Source organism: Leptosomus discolor, chromosome 1 (assembly GCF_034619465.1).
Source record: "Leptosomus discolor isolate bLepDis1 chromosome 1, bLepDis1.hap2, whole genome shotgun sequence".
NCBI classification, from domain to species: Eukaryota; Metazoa; Chordata; class Aves; order Leptosomiformes; family Leptosomidae; genus Leptosomus; species Leptosomus discolor.
This window is the reverse complement of record NC_141391.1, coordinates 147,249,347-147,269,190: the sequence shown is the minus strand read 5'-3', so window position 1 is coordinate 147,269,190 and position 19,844 is coordinate 147,249,347. Positions and strand designations below refer to the sequence as shown.

General features: G+C 41.5%; 1 protein-coding gene across 4 annotated transcripts in view; it reads left to right on the top strand.

Moving 5' to 3' along the window:
* Positions 1-7,098: 7,098 nt before the first annotated feature.
* PLEKHA5 (pleckstrin homology domain containing A5) overlaps positions 7,099-19,844 on the top strand; it is a 169,606-nt gene continuing 156,860 nt past the window's right edge. For 3 of the 4 annotated variants that reach the window (XM_086466878.1, XM_086466871.1, XM_086466863.1), the window contains exons 1-3: positions 7,099-7,196; positions 7,338-7,414; positions 10,452-10,509. In XM_086466878.1, the coding sequence (XP_086323004.1) occupies positions 7,099-7,196; positions 7,338-7,414; positions 10,452-10,509 (233 nt within the window). The remainder of the gene's footprint in view (positions 7,197-7,337; positions 7,415-10,451; positions 10,510-19,844) is intronic. The other variant, XM_086466887.1, reaches the window with a different exon arrangement.

Sequence of the window (19,844 nt, the reverse complement as noted above, 5' to 3'; positions counted from 1 at the left end):
ATATGGGGGGTTCTTTGTGGGAACTGCTCAAATGATAGTTACGTTTCAGATGGGATTTGTCTCCTTTGACTGCAGCAGTTTACGCTATAGGTCTCTACTTCTGCTTGTTGAGGAATCCCTTTGCTGTTAACAGAGTGCTAGTCAATGTATCAGAACAGTTCAAGGTGTGATTCAAGTGAATGCATATAGGTACCTACACTAGAATTATAACTGCACCACAGACTATGTTGACTATATTGACTTGTCCACTGCTGCTGTAAAAGTGGTCTTGGGAGACACCTTCATTTAGTCAGAAAAATCCAATCTCAGTACCTAAACTACAATGATTACGAGTGGGACACAATTTTGCAAGTAAAGTTTCTGTAACTTTTTTTTCAGTTATACACCTATCTGGCACAAGCAGGTAAAACTCACGTTATGTACTGAACAAAATATTCTTACTCTGAGTAAAATGTAAATCAGATGTAAAGGAAATAAATGTGAAAGAACAAAACTCTGTCTTACCTCCCATTGAGAGAGCTGAAACTATGGAAGAACAGGAGTTCATGAAGATAAAATGAAAAAGATGTGCAATAGGAAAGCTGAAGTACATGAAAATATAGCAAAATAAGAATAGAATTTCTAGTGAACAGTCCAGGCCAGAAAGAAAGTGCTAAGATAATAAAAGGTGACTACTGTTAACCTAACAAGTGTTGCAGCAGATACTAGCTCGTGTCTATATATACTCAAGGAAACTTTAGATCAACAAGTTAAGAGGTGGCCTGGATTTGCCTATGATGCTGGGAAAATTACAGCTAAAAATAGATCCCTTTTTTCGTTATTCTGCTATAACACTATTAAAGAATACCACCGCTACACTGGTAATCTTACATCTAGTCTATAAAGACTGACATATGTCTTACACCAACTGTGGTAACTACAGAAAACGGACCATGATTTGATTATGATGTTATATGTCTTGTAAAAAAAAATCACTTAAAGCACTTCACAGCCAAGGTATCCACAACATAATGGTTTTATGGAAAACATCAAGATTGCAACAAGGATGTCTACAAAATTCTCAAGGGTGAAACACACTATTATTTTGCCTTACTCTGAAAACACACTATCAGTTGCTGAATGTTTAATGTGGATAGCTTAAAATTCATTATATAGTTGGCAGTATGAAATACAAAGATATTGCAAATTCTTAGTAGCCCCATAAAAGGGAAAAAAAGCAGGGGAGGGAATGCACATGAGAAAAGACCACATAAGTAAAAGCCCTTGCAGCTGTAGGGCTCTGTACATCTTACATAATGCAAACCACAGGTGAAGCCCTTCTAGATACTCCACCTAAAGTCTCTCCTTATTTGTTCAAGCAATTACTGAACAAAGACAATTCTTAGGAGAAATGCAGGTCATCTTCTGCTTCTTCTAGGGCACAGAAATCTTCTGCACCTCCTAAAGTTTGAAACAGAGAAAGGCTTTTGGGGAGATGGGCAGCAGCAATGAAGAGAATTGTGTGAAGAAAAGCAGATGCTGAGGTCTACCAGATATTGAAGAGGTCTGTGAAACAGAGGAGCCAGCTGTGAGACAGAGAATTGATTTGTGTTGTACTGTATATGATTTTCTTCTGGATGATTCAAATGAGAGGGTTATCTGCAAGATGAAACTTTCTGGATTCAGCCAGCTGTGGCTAACAACTGCTAGTGAGAGGACAAGTGGGATATTGAGATCACTGTATTTCCCTCACAAATTCTTTCCTTCCTAATACTATTTTAAATTAATCCTGGCAGTAAATGTGATTTAAAAATGTCATTTGACTGTTGTGTGAAAGTCACAGACAACCATTGTTATGGTAGGCTTGAAGGCTTCCTAAACAAGAAGGCTGAAACTATGTGAAAGGGAAGAAGGTTCCAGCAAAGCAGCTCTTGATCTTGAGGCCTCAACCTTTTTTGAGATATTATTACACGATCAGTAAAAGAAACCTGAAGGTCCCAATTATGGTATCCATCATCTCAGCCTGGAAGACTGGGTAAGAAGCTCATCATGGTATATATGACATGGACAGTAAGGTAAGCAAGTCTCGGAGAAGAGACTTGTTACAAAAAGAGTGTTCTCTGTTCAAAATCGCACCAAACAGTCAATATGATTATGTCAAGATGATGCTGGTTCTGAGAGTAATAAGCCCTTTTGCTTTTCTGATGTTGCCTGCCAGGGAAAAGCAAATCTCACTCTCTGGTTTTGGAGTTTGTTTTGTATTAGTCTGACAGGATCTTTGGAAGAAATAGCCCTCATATAAAGATTTACTGTCCCAAAGGTAACAAAATTTTCACACAATATCGCTATACCTGGAAATCATTAATCGCAGCTAAAAAAATAAGTTTTTAAATGAGCAAAACTGCTTTTTCTGTCAAGGACAGATTGCAAAACTTAATAAACTGTAAAATTACGCTTTGTTTCTGCTGCCTGACTTAAGTGCAGGCCTTAGTTTTGTATCTCACAGCCTGTGAAAGCAGTCTGCTAGGACATCTTGTGCTAATGACAGGGAGGCTAATGACCCAATGCTTGCTCAGTCCCGTTGATGCTTTACACTAACCCAGAAGAGGACTACTGTGTCTCTTGTACCAATGACCCCTAGAAAAACTTGCAGCCTTCACAGCTACCAGACAGAAGCTCTGAACTGTTCTCAGGCTCTTTACTTTGAGCAAGGGAGAGGCTCCATTCCACTAACATAGCTGTCTGCAGAGGTCATGTTAGACAGTTTTTTCCTCTTTCTTATTTCCTCCGACCTAGGCTAATCGTTTCTTTCATCTACACAGAGACACCCTGACTCCAGAGAACGTCAATCAGCATATTTGTTGATTTATCCCCTCCTCTGTCATTGAGGAACATAGCCTGAAAGGACTGGTTCTTCTCTTCCCACCCCGTGTTGGATCTAGTTATTAAGTGACCTCAGGACGGGTTGAATGATCTTATTGATCTGATGGGAAATGAATTATTTGAGAGGATTTGTGACTTATTTTCTACCTGATCAGAAAACTGATCTAATTCACCGTGGGCTGCAATGACAGTACAGAGGCAAGAAAAACTTAGATTTAGGGCCAGGGCAAAAAGGAACACATCCTTTGGAAGCAGATCCCTTGTGAGACTATGTAACACAAAACTGCGCCCCCAGCAATGGCCTTTTCTTGCAATATTAAGCATTATGTTGTCTTACTAGTTAAACAGCATAAAAAATGTAAACTCACAAACTCCATGAAATAACTTCATCCGATTTGATTCATATTGACAGAATACACAGAATCAACCCTGATGAATACAACTCTGTGAAGAGGTTTTAGGTGGAGCGTCAGGACTGCAGTCCACTCCCTGGTCCAGAGGCTGCTGGGTTTGTCAGATGCTATGCTTAGATGTAGCCTTTTTTTTTTTCTTGGCTCATTGTATGTTCATGGTCACCTCATACCTGTTGGGAGAGGTGTGGGTGGATATGTCTGAGTCTCAGTCAATTAATGTCCTCCCAATGCTTGTTTTTAATTAATCCCATTTAAAGGGATTCATTGTTTTGTGGGCAGGGTTCTTTTGCCTCAGGAATTTTAAATACTTTGATTATGAATACATTATTGAGACAAAATTATTTTTTTTAAACATCAGTAAACTTACTGCTTCCTTGGTACTCCCTGACCTTGAGGGAGTCTCTTGGAAAGCCACTGTCATGGAGAGGTGAAAGAGGAAGGAAAAGAGGTGGGGTCAGAATGGAGAACCAGGGGAAAAAGCTCAGTGGAGCTGGGTTTCTACTTTATCCCAAGCTCCCAGTGATGGGTGGCCAATAATACTGGTGGGACAGCTTTGCCTCCCACACAGATTAACAACTTGCTTCACATTCTCTATCCGCTTCCCCCCGGTGACAGGAGCAGCAGATAGATCAGGCCATACATGCAGAAAGCAGAGAACAGTTGTGTCAGTGGTGGTCACCACTTCAACAGTTTGTCTTCAGCTCTTCTGGGAAAAAAAGCGTTGGCCAGATGGGAGCATCCTGATGTATTTCTCTGAGTCTTATAAAGCAGACTGACCAATTTTATATTTGCATCATTTTTATAGTAAAAAAGATTGATGTAAAAGGTACAATATGTAGTATACTAAATTACGCATAGAGTTGTTATGGTGATATAAACTGCTTTTAAAAGAGATTTTTACTCCCTTTAGTGATGCGGCTTTTTAAAAAATATTATTCCTGGGTCCCTATTTTAAGCGCATTCAAGCACCTACCTGACTGTATAAAAGATGTACGTTTACTGGACCTCGTGAAAATTCAACACGTGATTTGTTTTTATCAAACTTTTAGACTAAGTTTGAAGCAAAAGTTTTAACTATGGCACTAACAGCAGCCTTCAGAAAGAAAAACTGCCGGCACCAGCCTGCACAAATGATGTAGGTGTGGTTTCCCTCATCCTCTTTGGAGTATGCGAGCTCTGTTCCACTAAAGGGTAAAACTGGCCTCCCAGAAATCACCGCGAGTTCATGATGCATGACACCTTGCAGGATTAGTATCTGCAAATACAGTCACAATGTGCCTTCCATGTGCTCCAGAACTAACACCGAATTAAAATACATGAGTCCCTGAACAATGGAGTAGACTAAGATCTTCCATCACTCCCTGGATGAGCTTCCTATTCATGAAACCAGCAAGACATGTCACCACCCTATAGCCCAATAATTATATTTGCAAAATAGTGTGACTTCAAAGGGGGAGGAGGAGCACCTTCAGTATACTCATAGAACAGTCTCAGCTTCAGCATAGCTCACAGCTTGGAGCAAAAGCATTTTCCTGGGAAGATAGTGACATGGTTTCAAATGCCCTTCACCCTTCAGGCTGAAGAGGTTTCCTTTAGTGTTCCTGGTGGTGACTCTGCCGCCAGCCTGTTTGGTATGAGTTATACAGAAACTAATCTTGTAAGTCCTTCTTAGGTGTGGCCTGAATGTGGCCGATCTATCAGACCTCTGTGGCACTTGGAGGGATGCCTTGCCTGAGAATTCAGCCAGGCTCTGATGTGTTTTAGGTCCCACGCTCTTGGTTTTACCAAGATGGCAGCAATTCTAAACATATGCAAAGTAGAAAGATGGCTGCAAGGCAAGGTACTGGCAAAATTTAGTTGCCTAAGGAAGGCGTTTGGCAAAGCACATGCTGGGATTAGGCAGGATTTATGCACCTAAATCCTACCTAAATACCCATCTTATGGACCTGGGCCAATATAAGTCTAGCTGTGCGGCATGTTCTCCTCTGCTAGAGAAGAAAATTGATTCTGCATGGTGGAAGCTATCCAGTGCTCTGGAGATCAGGAGCACTTGCTCTTTGCTTTAGTTAGGCTGCAGAAGGAAATATCAGGATATGACCACTACCACCTCAGGAGCCCAAAACGCACGTGATTTCCCCCATCCTGTTGCCAGGCAGCTTTCCACAGCCCTTCAGAGGAAGAGTCATTATTCACCTTTACTCATCATCCAAGGGCTCTTGCTCTTAGCAGAGGGGACAGTTTAACTTGTGTTTTCTCCAGCGTATCTTTTTTCTGCTAGTCTATAAATCTCAGATGTAGTCAGTGGTGAGTGGAAATGAAGGGTATCGTTGGACAAGGAGGAATTCTTATCTTATATCTAGTTAATTAAAGATAACTTAAGACCTGCTCACATGTTCACTGCTTGTCAGGTCTGGAGTATCTTGTGTGGGGCAACTGGGTTTTAAGACAATGGCCGCATGGCGTGGTGGGGACCAAACCACACAGCAGCCTGTTCTGTCAAATTTTGTTTTTCCCAAGGTGTCCAGAATGGGAGAGAGGACGAAGCTGCCGTGCAGAGTACTGTCAGCTGTGAATTGCAAATGTTTTTGTGGACACACGAATACCATCAGACCTCCCAGTCTCCTGGGAAGTGGTTTTGTAAGTCAAGATTCTCTTACAAATAGCATGGCCACGGCACAGTTTTAGTAATTTACATTTGTCATGTATAACTTAAACGAAAGGTGTGCATAGCTATGGATAAATGCACGTGCAATCAGATTACTGGTGTGAATAAAAGCATGCACGCACACGCACTTTGACTTTTGCAGACATGGATTTTATCTCAATTACTACCACCTCCCCAAACACTGAAAATGCGCACGCATGCCATATCCTGGATCTCTTTTGGAGGACAGGCACGCAGTGCAGAGTGTTGTTTACACGAAGAAAAAATACGGCATCGCTTTCCTCTTGCTTCTGACGACTATACCTTCCTGTAAGAAATTTTAAAAAAAGCTTAAAAGTGGAGGGTTATGAGAAGAGCGTATGCCCCCCCGGAGGGAATTCGATAAAAGTTTTAATTTCCTGTAGGAATGCGTGTCTTTGAACACCCGATGACAGATTCCAGAAGTGGTGCCGCACCTTCGTACTCTGAACCGCTGGGACGCGCGGGGCACGCCCGCACTTCGGGATGGGGGGAGGGGGGGCGGGGCGGGCCCCGGCTGCTGGGGATACCCCCCCCCCCCCCCCCCCCGGCGAGAAGCGCGGGATTCACCCCCCCTGCGCGAAGAAACGCCGAGATGCTCAGCTCTGCACCCGCGACACGGGGCCGACTCAGCCCCGCGCTCCGTTACCGGACTGTGCCCGCCCGCCCCGGCCGGCCGCCACTCCGCTCCCTCCCGCCGCACCACCGCCGCCCGTTGGGCCGCCTCCCCACCCTCCCGGGCAGCCCTCGCCGCCCCCCGGGGCGCCGCTGTCCCCCCGTACAGCCGATCCCGCCCACCGCCCCCCTCCGGACACCGCCCCTCCGGGCGCTCCCGCCCCCCCCCCCCCCCCCCCCCTCCCCGCCGGAACCCGCTGCCCGCCCCCGCCCCGCCCCAACGGCCGCGGCGGGGGCAGGCGGCGCGCCCCCGCGGCGGGAGGGGCGGGCCCGCGCGGGGCGGGGCGGGGCGTGCCGCTGCACCCCCTCCCCCTCACGCTGTGCCCTCCCCCTCCCCAAGGTGTTGGCGGCGGCGGCGGCGGGGACGCGCTCGCTCGTGCCCGCGCCACCCCCCCACCCCCCCCCCCCTTCCCGCTCCCCTCGGCTCTCCCCGGCTGCGCTGGTAGCGGCGGCGGCGGCTCGGCCATGGCGGCCCCGGCGGAGCTGAGCGCGGAGCGGCTGCGGGCGCTGCCCGGCAGCTGGAGTTATGGGATCAGCCAGGGCGGCCGCGTCTTCTTCATCAAGTGAGCGGGGGGCCGGCGAGGAGGGGAGCGGGGCTGGGCTGGGCGGGCAGGGGGGCCGGGAGGGGTGGGTGGGCGGGCGGGCGGGGGGGAAGGCGGCGGGGCTGCGCCTGCCTGACTCGGTCCGTGTGTCCGTCCCCGCAGCGAGGAGGCGAAGAGCACGACCTGGCTGCACCCGCTGACCGGAGAGGCCGTGATTACCGGGCATCGCCGCAGCGCAGGTAGGAGCCCCGCCCGGGGGCCGGGGGCGCCCGGGGCCCCCGGCCCTTCCCGGGCACGGCTGCCCCCGCCCGGCCGCCCGGCGAGCGCCGCCCTCCTCCTCCTCTTCCTCCCCTGCCCGCTCCACGGGGTCTCGCTGAGGCCGGCGCCCCGCAGCCACCCCCCGGGCGGGCTCAGTCCCGCGGCCCCTTCCTCCGCCCGGGCAGCGCCTCTGGCTGCGCCCCGTTGCCCCCGAGGGGCCCGGTCCTAGAAGCCGCCCCGGTGCCGCCGCAGCCACCCGAGAGAACTCCTCATCCCGTGCTTTCCGCGCTCCCCTCACTTCTCGCAGTTGTTTGCCCCCAGGTTGAGCAAGAATGACGTTACAGTGCAGCCTTGCCTGTCCAGCTTGCCCAGCATCGTGCTTCTCATCTTTTTCTTGAAAGGCTTTCCTTTGCACCCGTGTTCTCCCGCCGTGTCTGTGTAATTTCTCTTTCTTTGCCTGCTTTCTGTTGCCTTGTATCACCCCTGTAATGTTGTGTAGTTACCATTAGAGACTGCCTTATCTTTCTCCTGCTTCTTGTGGGCTACCCGGTTATTCACCTGCAGAGCATCCCTTTTCAGTTCGGTGTTAAACCGCTGATCTTATTTCTGTTTCCAGCAGTACCTAGATCTAACCATGATAGTTCTACTAGAAATGTAGACGCTGATTTCACCAGTCACCTAGAAACCCTTTTCCTCCCTTCACTTCTATCTAGGCTGAGAGTGTGGGTGGTTTCTAAGTGACTGAGAGAGGTGAAATAGGTAGGAGGAAAAGGGGCTGAAACATTAGGAATAACTTGGAGAGAGGAGGGTGGAATCGGTCTTCTTTGCTACTGCTGTTTGTTCCACTCTGGAGAAGTAGCAGCAGGAGGTGCTGGAGGAGGAGGATTTACAGCAGACACTCTGGAGACCCAGAGCCAACCTCTGGCTGCTGGAATTGCACACAGGCAACATATGCCACTGGGAGGTGGTGGAGTGTAGTAATAAGTGCAGTTGGTTTTGTGTATGTAATCACTGGGATAATCACAGGAAAATCCGCAAGCGAATTGGACTATATCAGATTATTTGCTTTTTATGTTTGGCTAATACTTACGCATTAAGAAATCAGAAACAGCCTTTTAGAAAACTCTGGGCAGCCTTTTTTTTTTTTTTTTTTTTTTGAGTTGGGAATAGTTCAAAAAGCACAGGTTTCTGGCTGTTGGAACTCTGCAGTTTGATTTGCAATGAAGGTCTGTTGTTTGGAAGTAGTCATTTGATGCCAGGAAATGCAACTACTGATTGCGATCGGGCTCCTCTTTCCCCTGCTTTCACATCTCAGATTAATTGAGAAACTGGCCTTCATCTACAGCAGTATGCATGGGGGCAGATGTATGTGAAGCGCTTTGCTTGTTGGACACTAACATTTGCTGAGTATTAATTCTTTCTTTTTTTAAATTATTACCAGTGTCTCTGTTGACTGATGGTGATTTCCCAGGAATTTTCTAAGTGTCTCATTTGTTTCTGCCATTAAATGCCTTCTAAAGGAAATGCATTTTGCTTTTGAGTGTCTGGAGTATTGTATGTAACATACAGAGTTATTATCAGGTAAATTAAACTTGTTTCTGAGCACAAGAATGAGGCATGACCTTGGATTGGATCAATCGGATACTGAAGTGTCTGCAAAACAAACCTGTTTCTGTAGTTTTCCTCATTCAGGTGTATGTTAATGAATCTCACCATACACAGGTATAATCAAGCAGATTAATTCTGGGGTTTATGTCTTGTTTTGCCCTGACCATTATTTTAGAACCCAGTCAAAATATGTTCAAAATGCATCTTCTCTAAAAAACAATTTTTGAGTGGATTACACTTCTTTTGGAAGTGTATGTTATTGTAAAGTTCCTTATTAAATAATACCATGACATATTTAGTAGATGATGAGGAAAGCTTTGTCCTCCACTATCAGAGTGGTTTTTATTTCTTGAAATATTTGGCACTGGAAAGGTATTTTTTGCAAAGTTGTTATAGCAGCCATAAATACTTCTGATAGAGAGACTTCCTGTTTGCTGTACTTTGCCCTGTGCTGTTATTGAAAGACACCTTGATTTTTGTTCTAGAGAAGACAGGAGTGAAGAAAAAAGCCAGCCAGAGCAAATAAGTAAACTGGGGGGAGGGAATCATGACCCAGACTGAATATTTTTTCTTTTAATTAGGAAATGTATTCTTGCTTTTATAATTCAGTGGGCAAGTCCTATGTATCAGTTGTTGTTTTGATTAATTGGGGAAAGCTTCTAAGGGTGGTGATGTATCTAGAGGTGCTCAATGTCTTCAGAGCTTCCATTACGTCAGGAAGCTGTTACTTGAAAAAAAAAAAAATTGACCGTTAGCAGTATGGTTTTGTGCTTTTTTTTTTTTTTTATGGGGGCTTCTGACTCCTAAGAGCGATATTATGGAAGGAAAAGATGTACCCACTTCCTCCAGTAGATTTGCATTGAAAATTATTTTCATGTAAAATTGAATAGAGTTGTAAACACTGCAGGAGCACTTGTTAGTCACAACAGTGGTGGAATTATGCTAATATAATGCTAATGCTCTGTGGTGTAGTTGATACCATGGCTGTTAAGGTGCTTGTGACTTGCATGTAACGCAAACTCAGTAAATCAATTTTTGTTTAGATCTCTGCCTGTCGGATAATTTGATGCTACTGAAGTTCAAGACAGAGAGATCTGGCAATGACCATCCGTGAGTTCTAGTTACTGATTAAAGGAGGGAACGTTGTTAAATAAGGGCACACTTAAACCCTTATTGTTAAGGATGAGAAATCCAAATCAGATTTTCACGTGTGTAGCTTCTCTTGGATTACAGAATTTAAACTGAGACAGTGTCGTGAGTCAGTTCTAAAGTATTTGTTAATAGGACTAAAGCTTTCAACATGTGGAATCAGACACACAAGGTTTTAACTACTTTAGTTTTAGGGAGTAGACCAGTATGGCAAGCATCATTTCAAAAGTTAATTGGAACGTTTTGCTACTTGTTTTCCAGACTTACCCACAGGTTGGGAGGAAGCTTATACTTTTGAAGGTGCAAGATATTATGTAAAGTAAGTTGAATGTTTATCTGAATGTCACAATACTATAATTTTCAATGAGTTTGCCTAAATGTTTCTGTAATCTTCAATGTATTCCAAACTGAATTTAAATGTTGTGCTATAAATATAAAAGGAGTGTTCAAGCTTGTCATAGTGCATGTAGTCCTTTGTTTGTAGAGTTCTGCACAGCTAAAAGAATTTCATCAGTTTTTGTGTTAATATTTTAATTAAAGCTGCTTAAGGAAGCAGATTCAAATAGAATTTCTGCTGTGAGTGTAACCATCTAGCAGCAGATGTCCTTGCAAGTCGAGAATACCTTGAGTTTGTCTGTTTGACACTTGTGTGTATACACTGTCGTGCCGTAAATGCTTTCAGAAAGGCGAGATCTTCATCACTGGGAGAAGAGTCTTGATTGAGCCCTGTTCTCAAGTAATTACGTTGTTTAAAGCCACTCTGAAGGTGTAATATGGCTGTTTTCTTTGCAGACCTCCTGTTTCTGCTTCTAGCATTGATTTTCGTTATTGTTTAATTCAGGTTTTGGAGTGTGTCTGCTGTGGTAGTCTTGCTGTATGTGTTGTCTTTTTGAATGAGAGGCATGGGAATAGAGCTCTTCTGTAGAAGTCCAGAGGTCGTGTTGAACAGATCTGTACAAATGTCTTACAAGCTTTTCCTCTCCAGACTATCTTTATCTGGAAAATTTTATAGTGGCATCTATGTATATATGTCTGGTTAATACGCTTCTCTTTGTGTTATTTAACAATTTGCAGGCTTTTCTTGATTCATTCAGAAGTTTTTACTCGCTATACTGTGTGCTTGGTTTGCCATCTTTAAATGAATAGCGTCATTGGTGGGATAACTTCTGTGAGTGAAGGTTACTAATAGTCGTAGATGTTATAGGCTGCAGGTAGGTTTTTCTGTGCCTTAGTGTTGAGCAAAAGGTAGCTGCTCTTTGTAAGTTGCATTGTAGACCTTGTGAGATGGGTGTTACATATGTGTTGCATGGTTTATTTTATATAGAAGCGTGTTTGATTTGATCTTAAACAAAGTTTAAAAATAAATACTGAATGATAATGCTTCAAAAATCTGGTCAGAACCAAGTCTGCGCTCTCTAGAAGGAGACTTCTTGTTAATAGGTGACATGTTTGTCTTGCCGTTCTACTCTGCCTTGTAATTTACGTCACCCTGGTGTTGTACAGCAGCTGACAAGAACTACTGCAGGCTGCCGACAGGAATTTACTAAGTATTTCAACTCTGGTGTTCCATTCAGATTATTAAACAAATACAAGTGAAAATTAAAGGACGTTACATTTCTGTGTGTATATAATATAAAAAGAAATTCTTCTAGACTTTCAGATGGAACTTGTTCTCATAGAATAAACCTGTGAACAATGTCTTAGATATAGTAACTGGAAAATAGCAACTTGAGTTTTCTTAGAATAAAAAAAAAAGCGTGTGGACAGCTATTGTAGAGTGACTGATGCGCTTATGCAGAAACTTACGAAGTGGTAGGTTGTTTGTGTACTCTCGTCCTTATAAGATCTTGTGTTCAAGGTGTTATCATAACTGTTAGGACGTACATTGAGCTGATTGTTTTGCTGATAGCCAACACTAAATAGCTCTGTTTATGTTTGAAAGTTATGCTGCATCTTTGAAAACAGGTTGCACAAACAACACTTCTCTGTGATTTGATAGATGTAGGAGGATAACAGGGATGGTGCTGTCAAGCCTGCTGAAAGGCTCACGTGGTACGACCAGTTTTGCATCCTTAGTTAAATACGTGCTTGTTGTGTAGCCTCTCAGGCTGAATTTAAACTTCTGCCCAATGAGAGCTTCTCCTTTTAAAGCTGTCTAGCATTCAGCCCTGCTGGTGCTAGAGAAGATGAGAGCTAATGCAGACAGGGTGACAACATTATAATCACTATCTTACAATCCCAGGCAATGTAACTCTCGATGATGTGTTGATTATAATAATTCTAGTTGTCTGAAGCTAAACTACTGTGGTGCTCCAGCATGAGTTGGACACAGTGCAGGTTCTTGTGACCTTACTCTATACAGGCACCCCCACATGTGTATTTTTAACTACAACCTCATTTGAGCGTACTGATTTGCTAAATATTAATGTTTATTATATTTACAGCATAATAAAACTATATTAAAACTAAAAGTATTGAAAGCTTGATCATGGTCTGAAAGAAATACATTGTTTTATGTTCTGTATGAATTAAGAAGTTACAAGGGAATGAATGTTAATGGCACCCTATTGCTGCATTCAGCCTTGTGAAACTTGGCTGTTGAATTTCTGTAAAGTGTCCAATAAGAGAGTTAGGCAAGAAGGATAGTCAGGTTTCCTGATCACATAAATAATTTCACCTCACTTCTGAGGCACAGCTTCAAATATGTGGGTTGAATAAAAATATTTAACAACCTTGCTTTATGTAAGATCTTATGCTAGACTGTGTTTGAAAATAAAAACCTTTTGAAAATTATTCTTATGGTTCTTTAATAATAGGTCTTCAGTGTTCCAAGTGGGTGTGTCACTGAATCTATTACTGTGCTGTTTCTGGCTTTGATGTAGTAAACACTGTATAATGAAATTGGGATAAGTCGAGGAGATAATCGTCAGCTAAATCTTAACGTTCCTTGGAGTGGCATTTCAAACAAATGACTCAGGATACAAACTGCACTGAAATGTGATTATTTTTAAAGGACACTGTATTTTTCTGGGGATGTGTACACTCGTTTTCAGAATAAGTAAATACCAAATGGTAACTATTTTACACACTTTTTTTTCCCCATGACATTGAATTTGTTCTAGCCTTAAGAAAGAAAGATATTCTGAAACAGGGATAGATAAGGAGTTGTTTCCATTGCATAAGGTGGTTTCATTTTTGTCTAGGGTTGTATTAGCAAGTTGATGCTAGCTAGGACTTTGACCCTTTTTGCAGTTTTTTTGGATTAATGGAAGAACTCTAATACTTAATAAGACAGAATCCTTCACCCACATCCTCCCCATCCCATGTAAATGCAAATGACAAAAGGTGTTGTTTGCTATTTTGAGTAAAAAAAAAAAAAATAAATGTAATGCCGTAAAAATTTGTATATGTTCTCATGAGATGTGGTTACATTGTTAAAGTGTTTTGTCTCTTTGGGAGTGAGAAAGTCTGGTTTTGTTTACTTAATGTTAGAAATGTGCGCAGATAGCCCTTCCGCATCACTTGACGGGAACTTTATCAGTAAAGTTTTCCGAATTAATGCTTGGTTTGGGTGTAATCTTTATACGATAACTAAACTTTTACCTGGAATATAGGGTTGTATGACTGTAGAGCTAACACATTCAAATATAACCTTTAATAATTAGTTTGTTATCAGTTAACTGTTGAATCTTCTGTATTACGGAGTAAGACAAGATACGGGAAAACTCCATTTGAAAATGATGGCACAGCATGCTGAAAAATGTAAGATTTTCTTTTGTTCTGTTTAGAATACTCCACTGGACTAGTTATTTATGCGTAGTGTATCGAGCACTCACTGAGCTCTGAAAAGTGAAGGCTTTATCCTGAAAATAGACTTAAGCTGTATAGTAGTATGGGAGGATTAAGTTAGTTACAGTATTTATAAGTGCATAAGGAAGTGGACCCTTGTGACATGATACTTGTATGATACTTGTCAATAGAGAAGACATACCTGGGCACAGGCTTCAGACTCCTCACCTATCCAGATCAATGAGAATTTTCAGCTTGATGTTTTTAGTGCCTTGTTTTGAGTGCTATAAAATTACATAAATATGTCTTTCTCTGTGTGTGTGGTTTTCATATGCATATGTTTAAGAAATCCTCATTGCTGGTTAAAAACACCTGACTGTCTAAACGCAGGCATTTGCTTACTACTTTTACCTTTTTTCCTTTTTCATTTCAGTAGTTCTGAACATATGTTAGAATTTTTGTATTGATTTTTTTTTTTTTAACCAGGCTTATATTATTTAGGTTATTAATTTACCAAATAGTTTTAAAAATCAATCCAAGGACGATATTTGAGGAATTTTGCATCAGTCTGCCTAGTTTGGCTTCTACAGAAGTACTCTTAGATAAGCTGTGTGGGTGTTAGAATTTGACATTTCTTAACTCTGCTGTAGGAACGATATGTTTTGGGCAGTGCAGAAGCTGACTGAAAAAGTTCTTAAAAACTTAAAGAATTAAGAAGGTTAAAGTTTCATTTTACGGGTTTTGTGTTGAAGTTTTCTTTTCTGTATTTATCAGAACAATTTTTGCTTGTTGATTGCTGAAGCAAGGCATTGGCAAACCCAGGCCAAAGCCGAGGTGAGTTCACTGTTGTGCCAAATAGAGGCTTTGTATGCTTTTATAGAGACTTTCGTCAATGCAGGTTTGCTTATTGTAGGCGTGTAGCTTGAAAATTGGGAAAATAAGAAAAAAATTAAGTGATCGAAGGCGTAAGATCTTTTTCAGCCTTGAGTTTCTGTTGTTTACTAAAATAAACCTGAGCTCATAGAGAATTCAGCTTTTGTTTGAACCTTTGTCTTTTATGTGCATTCTAAAGATCCTCTCCCATTCAGCTGAGACTTTCTCCAGCAAAATCAAAGAACAACTAGTCATGTTTGCAGAGAAGCCCTTTCTTGAAAGGAAAAATGGAATTTGAAAAAAAAAACAAAACCAAAAAACCAACCAACCAACCAAACAGATCACACTGTTTTTCTCCAACAGTAAGAATCACAGCGTTCCTCCCTGAAATTTAGTTCTTGTTACTTCGAACCTTTATTTTACTACAATTAAGGAAAAATTAAAGTCTATTGTTGGCCTTCGTTCTTGCATGGCAAGACCTCTAGGTCAAATAATGGCATATGGCTAGCTGGGTGAACTGGGACATCACATTGCAACAAACTGACCTGTGCCTTTTACCTCAGTAGTGAGCAAAGCTGTTCAGAAAAGGAGAACTTTTTAGGAGTGCCTGCAAATTTATTATCTATTTTAACTTTTACTGCTTTATTCCACTGAAATATTTCAAGAACCAAAAATACTGCAATGGTGAAGCTGAGTGTGGAGGGAGGTGAAAGGATTCTAGACACAGGTAGAAAGGGGCGTGTGTCAGAGGAGAGGTGGGACTGCATCCAAAAAGCAGCTTATGGAGTGGATGTGGAAGGAAGAGGATGGAGGTAGTGGTGTACTGACAGAGAAGGCTAAAAGCGTGGGAGTAGTTGCAGAAGCGGGAGGAGTGGAGGCTAATCCAGGCAGAAAGGAGCGGTGGCAGTGGAAAGTCAGTGAAAGGAATAGGAGTGGGAGCTGAGTTCCTAGGAGCAAACTTAATGGAATTTCTCCCAGAGGGAAGGGTGGCAAAAGTTCACCCTGCAAAAACATATTGTTTGACTCGTGTGCAGGTCTGGCAGGGCCTATTTTACCCCTGGCTTGTGGACCTGTTTCAGAGTTAGTCTGACAGGTAGAATATCAAATGTGAATGTTGGGAATTACTGTGCTTATAAAGTCTCTTTTTGACTGTGACATCTGTGGTTGATATTTTGAGCTGTCTGTTTCCTGAAGTGTGTTTCTAAATTGGGCAATACCTTGAATGCTTCAGTTTTACTAAGATAGACTTGAAGCCATGAGGGAACTTCCTGGGTTTTGTGTTGTTGTTTTTTTAAACAATTACCAAGTTTTTAAATACTTTTAAGAATTAATGGATAATTATTTAAAAATACAGAAAAAAATCTATATGTAAGTTGTTACATGAAATGTTGAAATCCATGAGAAAGGTATTGAAGACACTCCAGCTTTTTGATATCTGTTAACAAATTAGTAAGTTAACTTCCCTAGTTTTAGATCCTTGTTTTGGAAGTGATAATATTTCTTACCTAACTTTGGTCTTAATTGGTGATTGAGTAATGATAGCAGATAAAGCTAATACATACTTTTAAGGTGTTATTACAGTAAAGTGAATTCTTCTGTGGTCTTTCAGTTTTAGTGTCTACAATGTGTGAAGGATGGTAAAAAGCAAAGGAAATGCTGACCAGTCGTAATTTTTTAGGTAGATGGTTGCTGCATTATTTTAGAAATAGTGATACATTTTTTTCCCCAACCCCTCCCCGCTTTGTAAAAAAAGGTAACTGATGTCCCCTCTTAAGAGTTGTATGGGGGCCCATACCAGTATTTCATCTCCCTGTTGTGTCAGGGTGTTGCACAAGTCCTTTTTCTTTTCCCCATCTTGGTACCCATGTCCTGCAGTACCTGGAACAGAGGGACACTTCCAAAACACCTGAACTGCCAGGCAGGTACCTTGTGAACTTTGCCAACAGAGAAGTCTGCTTACTGTAGCCACTATCTGGCAGAACTTTTATGGGTCCGAATTTTACCTTGTGCACATTATGTTCTGCTTTTACTTTAAAGGAGTTGCGCACGCTTTTTTTCTGTGGTCTGCAAGTGTTTTGTTGTGCTGGATCAAAACTAGCATCTGTTGTGGTGCTGCGCTAAGCCTGTTTTTCCTGCGTATGTTTATGTTACACTGGCTCTTATTATAATGAATTACACTTTCATTAAACCTGAGATACACTTTGGTTGGCAGTTCAGAGCGATCTTCAGTACGCTTCTGCGTGCGTGTGAGAGAGGGAGAAAACTCCTGTGAAGCTTGAGGCAAGTGCTGGCTAGAAGCAAAGCTCCACAGTCCTGACTGCTGGGATTTCTGCCAACGTGGTGCCTGTATGTGTGTTTTTTCTGTATTTCAGTAAGTAAATACCTAAATTTAAACACTTGCACCTTCTCTCTCTCTGCCTTCCCTTGTCTTCTTTCTTTTGAATGTGGAAGATGGCCGTTTCTCTCTGTTCACTTCACTTGCTCTTGCATTTGGTTGAAGGGAAGGTATTCTCTGACAGCGATGTTGAGGGGGAAGAAGTTGCATCAGAGCCGCCTTCAGGTGCAGAAGTTTGGGGATGGGAATTTGGTAGCAAAGGCACTCCAGTAAAACTCTTAGGGAAAGATTCTGACTTCCCAGTACCGGGTAGGACAGGGAGCTCTGCTTAAATAGTTGGTTTTGAAGTTCATCTTTCTGCTCCAGACCTATAAAACTGGAATTGAATGCTCGTTTGAAATCTGTGAAGTGGAAAAAAAAGCTTTTAGACAGCATTTTGAATGCCTGTGTGGCCTGTGATGGTCTCGGAGCTTTATATAAACAATTTAAAAAACACTTGCATATTCAGGAGGCTCAAGAAACTTAGTTCTTCATGGCTTTCTCCACAGTGACTTAGTAAGAACAATTATTTGTGAGGAAAGGTATACTGCCAAGTGACCTATCCTTTAAAATTAGCTGTGTGTTTTCCTCATTGAGAATCTGTTACAAGTCATGTTGAATAGAAACAAATACTTAAAAAATTATTTTTGTGCTTTATTAACTGGAAACATTTGTCATACCAGGAAAGAGGCGTCCCAGTAAACAAAGGTCTTTGAAAGGAAAATACCTTGTGAAAGTTTTGATTTTAAAATGCCATCTTTGCCATCTTTCAATTCCAATATTTCATGGAAACTTTTGTATTTGTTACTACTCACTGAGTAAGCAGGACTCCTGAAAATATATAAAGCCTGCAAAAAGATAGCTTTTCGTGTGTCTTTTTTTTCTGAACTCTAGTACTAGCAAAATTCTGTCATGCTATTTTTTTTATTATTCTTCTCTAATTTTTTGTTAAATCCTACAGATTATGCAGCTGCTGAGCAATGTCTAACATTTATAATTTTTGAGGCTATCTTATTGGGATGTATAAAACCAGATGACATACTATCTTTAAAGTTTTTCAGTGAACTTGGATTATAAGGACAGAAATCTTACTTTGAAACAAAATGTTGCAAGCAACAAGAATAGACACATGGTGCTCTCAAATTCCTATGGGGAAGAAAAAAAAACTTTTACTCTGAATTTTGAAAAGGATAACTTGGTTTCTTGATGGAGAGAGTAAAGCTGGCTAAGACTGTTGGTTGATTTTTTTTTTTTTTTTTGGTTGGTTGTGTTTACATTTTGGCCACACTGTACAGTTTATTTTGTACTTTTCCATGTATAAAGAAGATCCCCTAGATAAATTTAAAACCTCTTGGTTGAAATCTTTGATAAATTTTGATACAGAAAGTTGAAAAATAAAATTACAAAGAAAAATACATGTTTTAGCAATCAGTGTTATAACAACAAATGTTTATTTTAACAATTTTTATCAGAACAATTATGCAAGTCAAACCTCGTTAGAAATTCATATAATTTGTTCTGACATTAAATCTCTTTTATGGTACAATCTCTATCTTCTATGCTTGATATATGGATATCAGTTGCTTACCTGGTCTAAAACACTGATATGTTTTCAGTTGTTAAAGCACGCAAATGTTACTATTTTTTTTGCAGTTAATAACATTTCAGCTTTTACTGATTGATCCATCATCTTCTTTACTATATCTGCAGAGCTGAAAGAATTTGACATTTGAACCAGTATGTTTTTAGTTGTTGAATTGAGCACCTAAGAGTGTCTTTAACATAGTGAATTTTATGGGACTGCGTCACCAGAGTTATCCTTGATTGGACAGGAGGTAGTTACTACAATTGTTCTACAATGAATTTGAAGAGTTTGGGAGCCTGAATACTTGCATTCATCAACGGGAGTCTTGGGCCGTCTGTCTGTAGTTTGCGGTCCGTAAAAAATACTTAGGGTTTCTGATCTCTTTATACAAGCACACCTAGGGACTACACCAGGCTGATGAACCTTGAGACAGTATTATGTTCTGATCTCTGCCATCCAATGTCTCCTGCTCATGTCCCTCCTTTTGCTCAACTTCAGATAAAAGTGAACTGACAGTGTTGCAATTAGCAAGACCGCTTAATAAATCCTGCCTTGAAGTAGTATGGAGATGAGACTAGAATGAAGCAGAGTATGAATTGTGGTAGCACTGCTGGAAAAGGTCGTTTGACTTTTATTTCCTTTTGTACTGAGCCTTGTATTTCTTTTTCTGCAGCTTCTCTATGTCTGATAATTCAATTACTGAATAAAAGAGATGGTGGTTTGGTGGGGTTTTTTTTTTGAAAATGATTAAAACACTTTCCCAGATTTAAACTTTCTGTGCAGTATTTGCCCCAAATAAGGTTTAAGAATAGCTTTTTGTTCTTAAAAGCAGATATACTGACAACAAAACCATTAAATCTGCATAATTTTCCAGCTGGGTACATTGCACAGTACATAGTAAACAGCATAAAAGTGAAGTTTTGGAATTATTTAGATGAGTAATACCTAGTATTATGGGTAAAGTGACTTCTGTTTGAATGTAAATTAAGGGTATCCTTTTGGTCCTCTCATTGACAGTAGTGGTTATGTATTA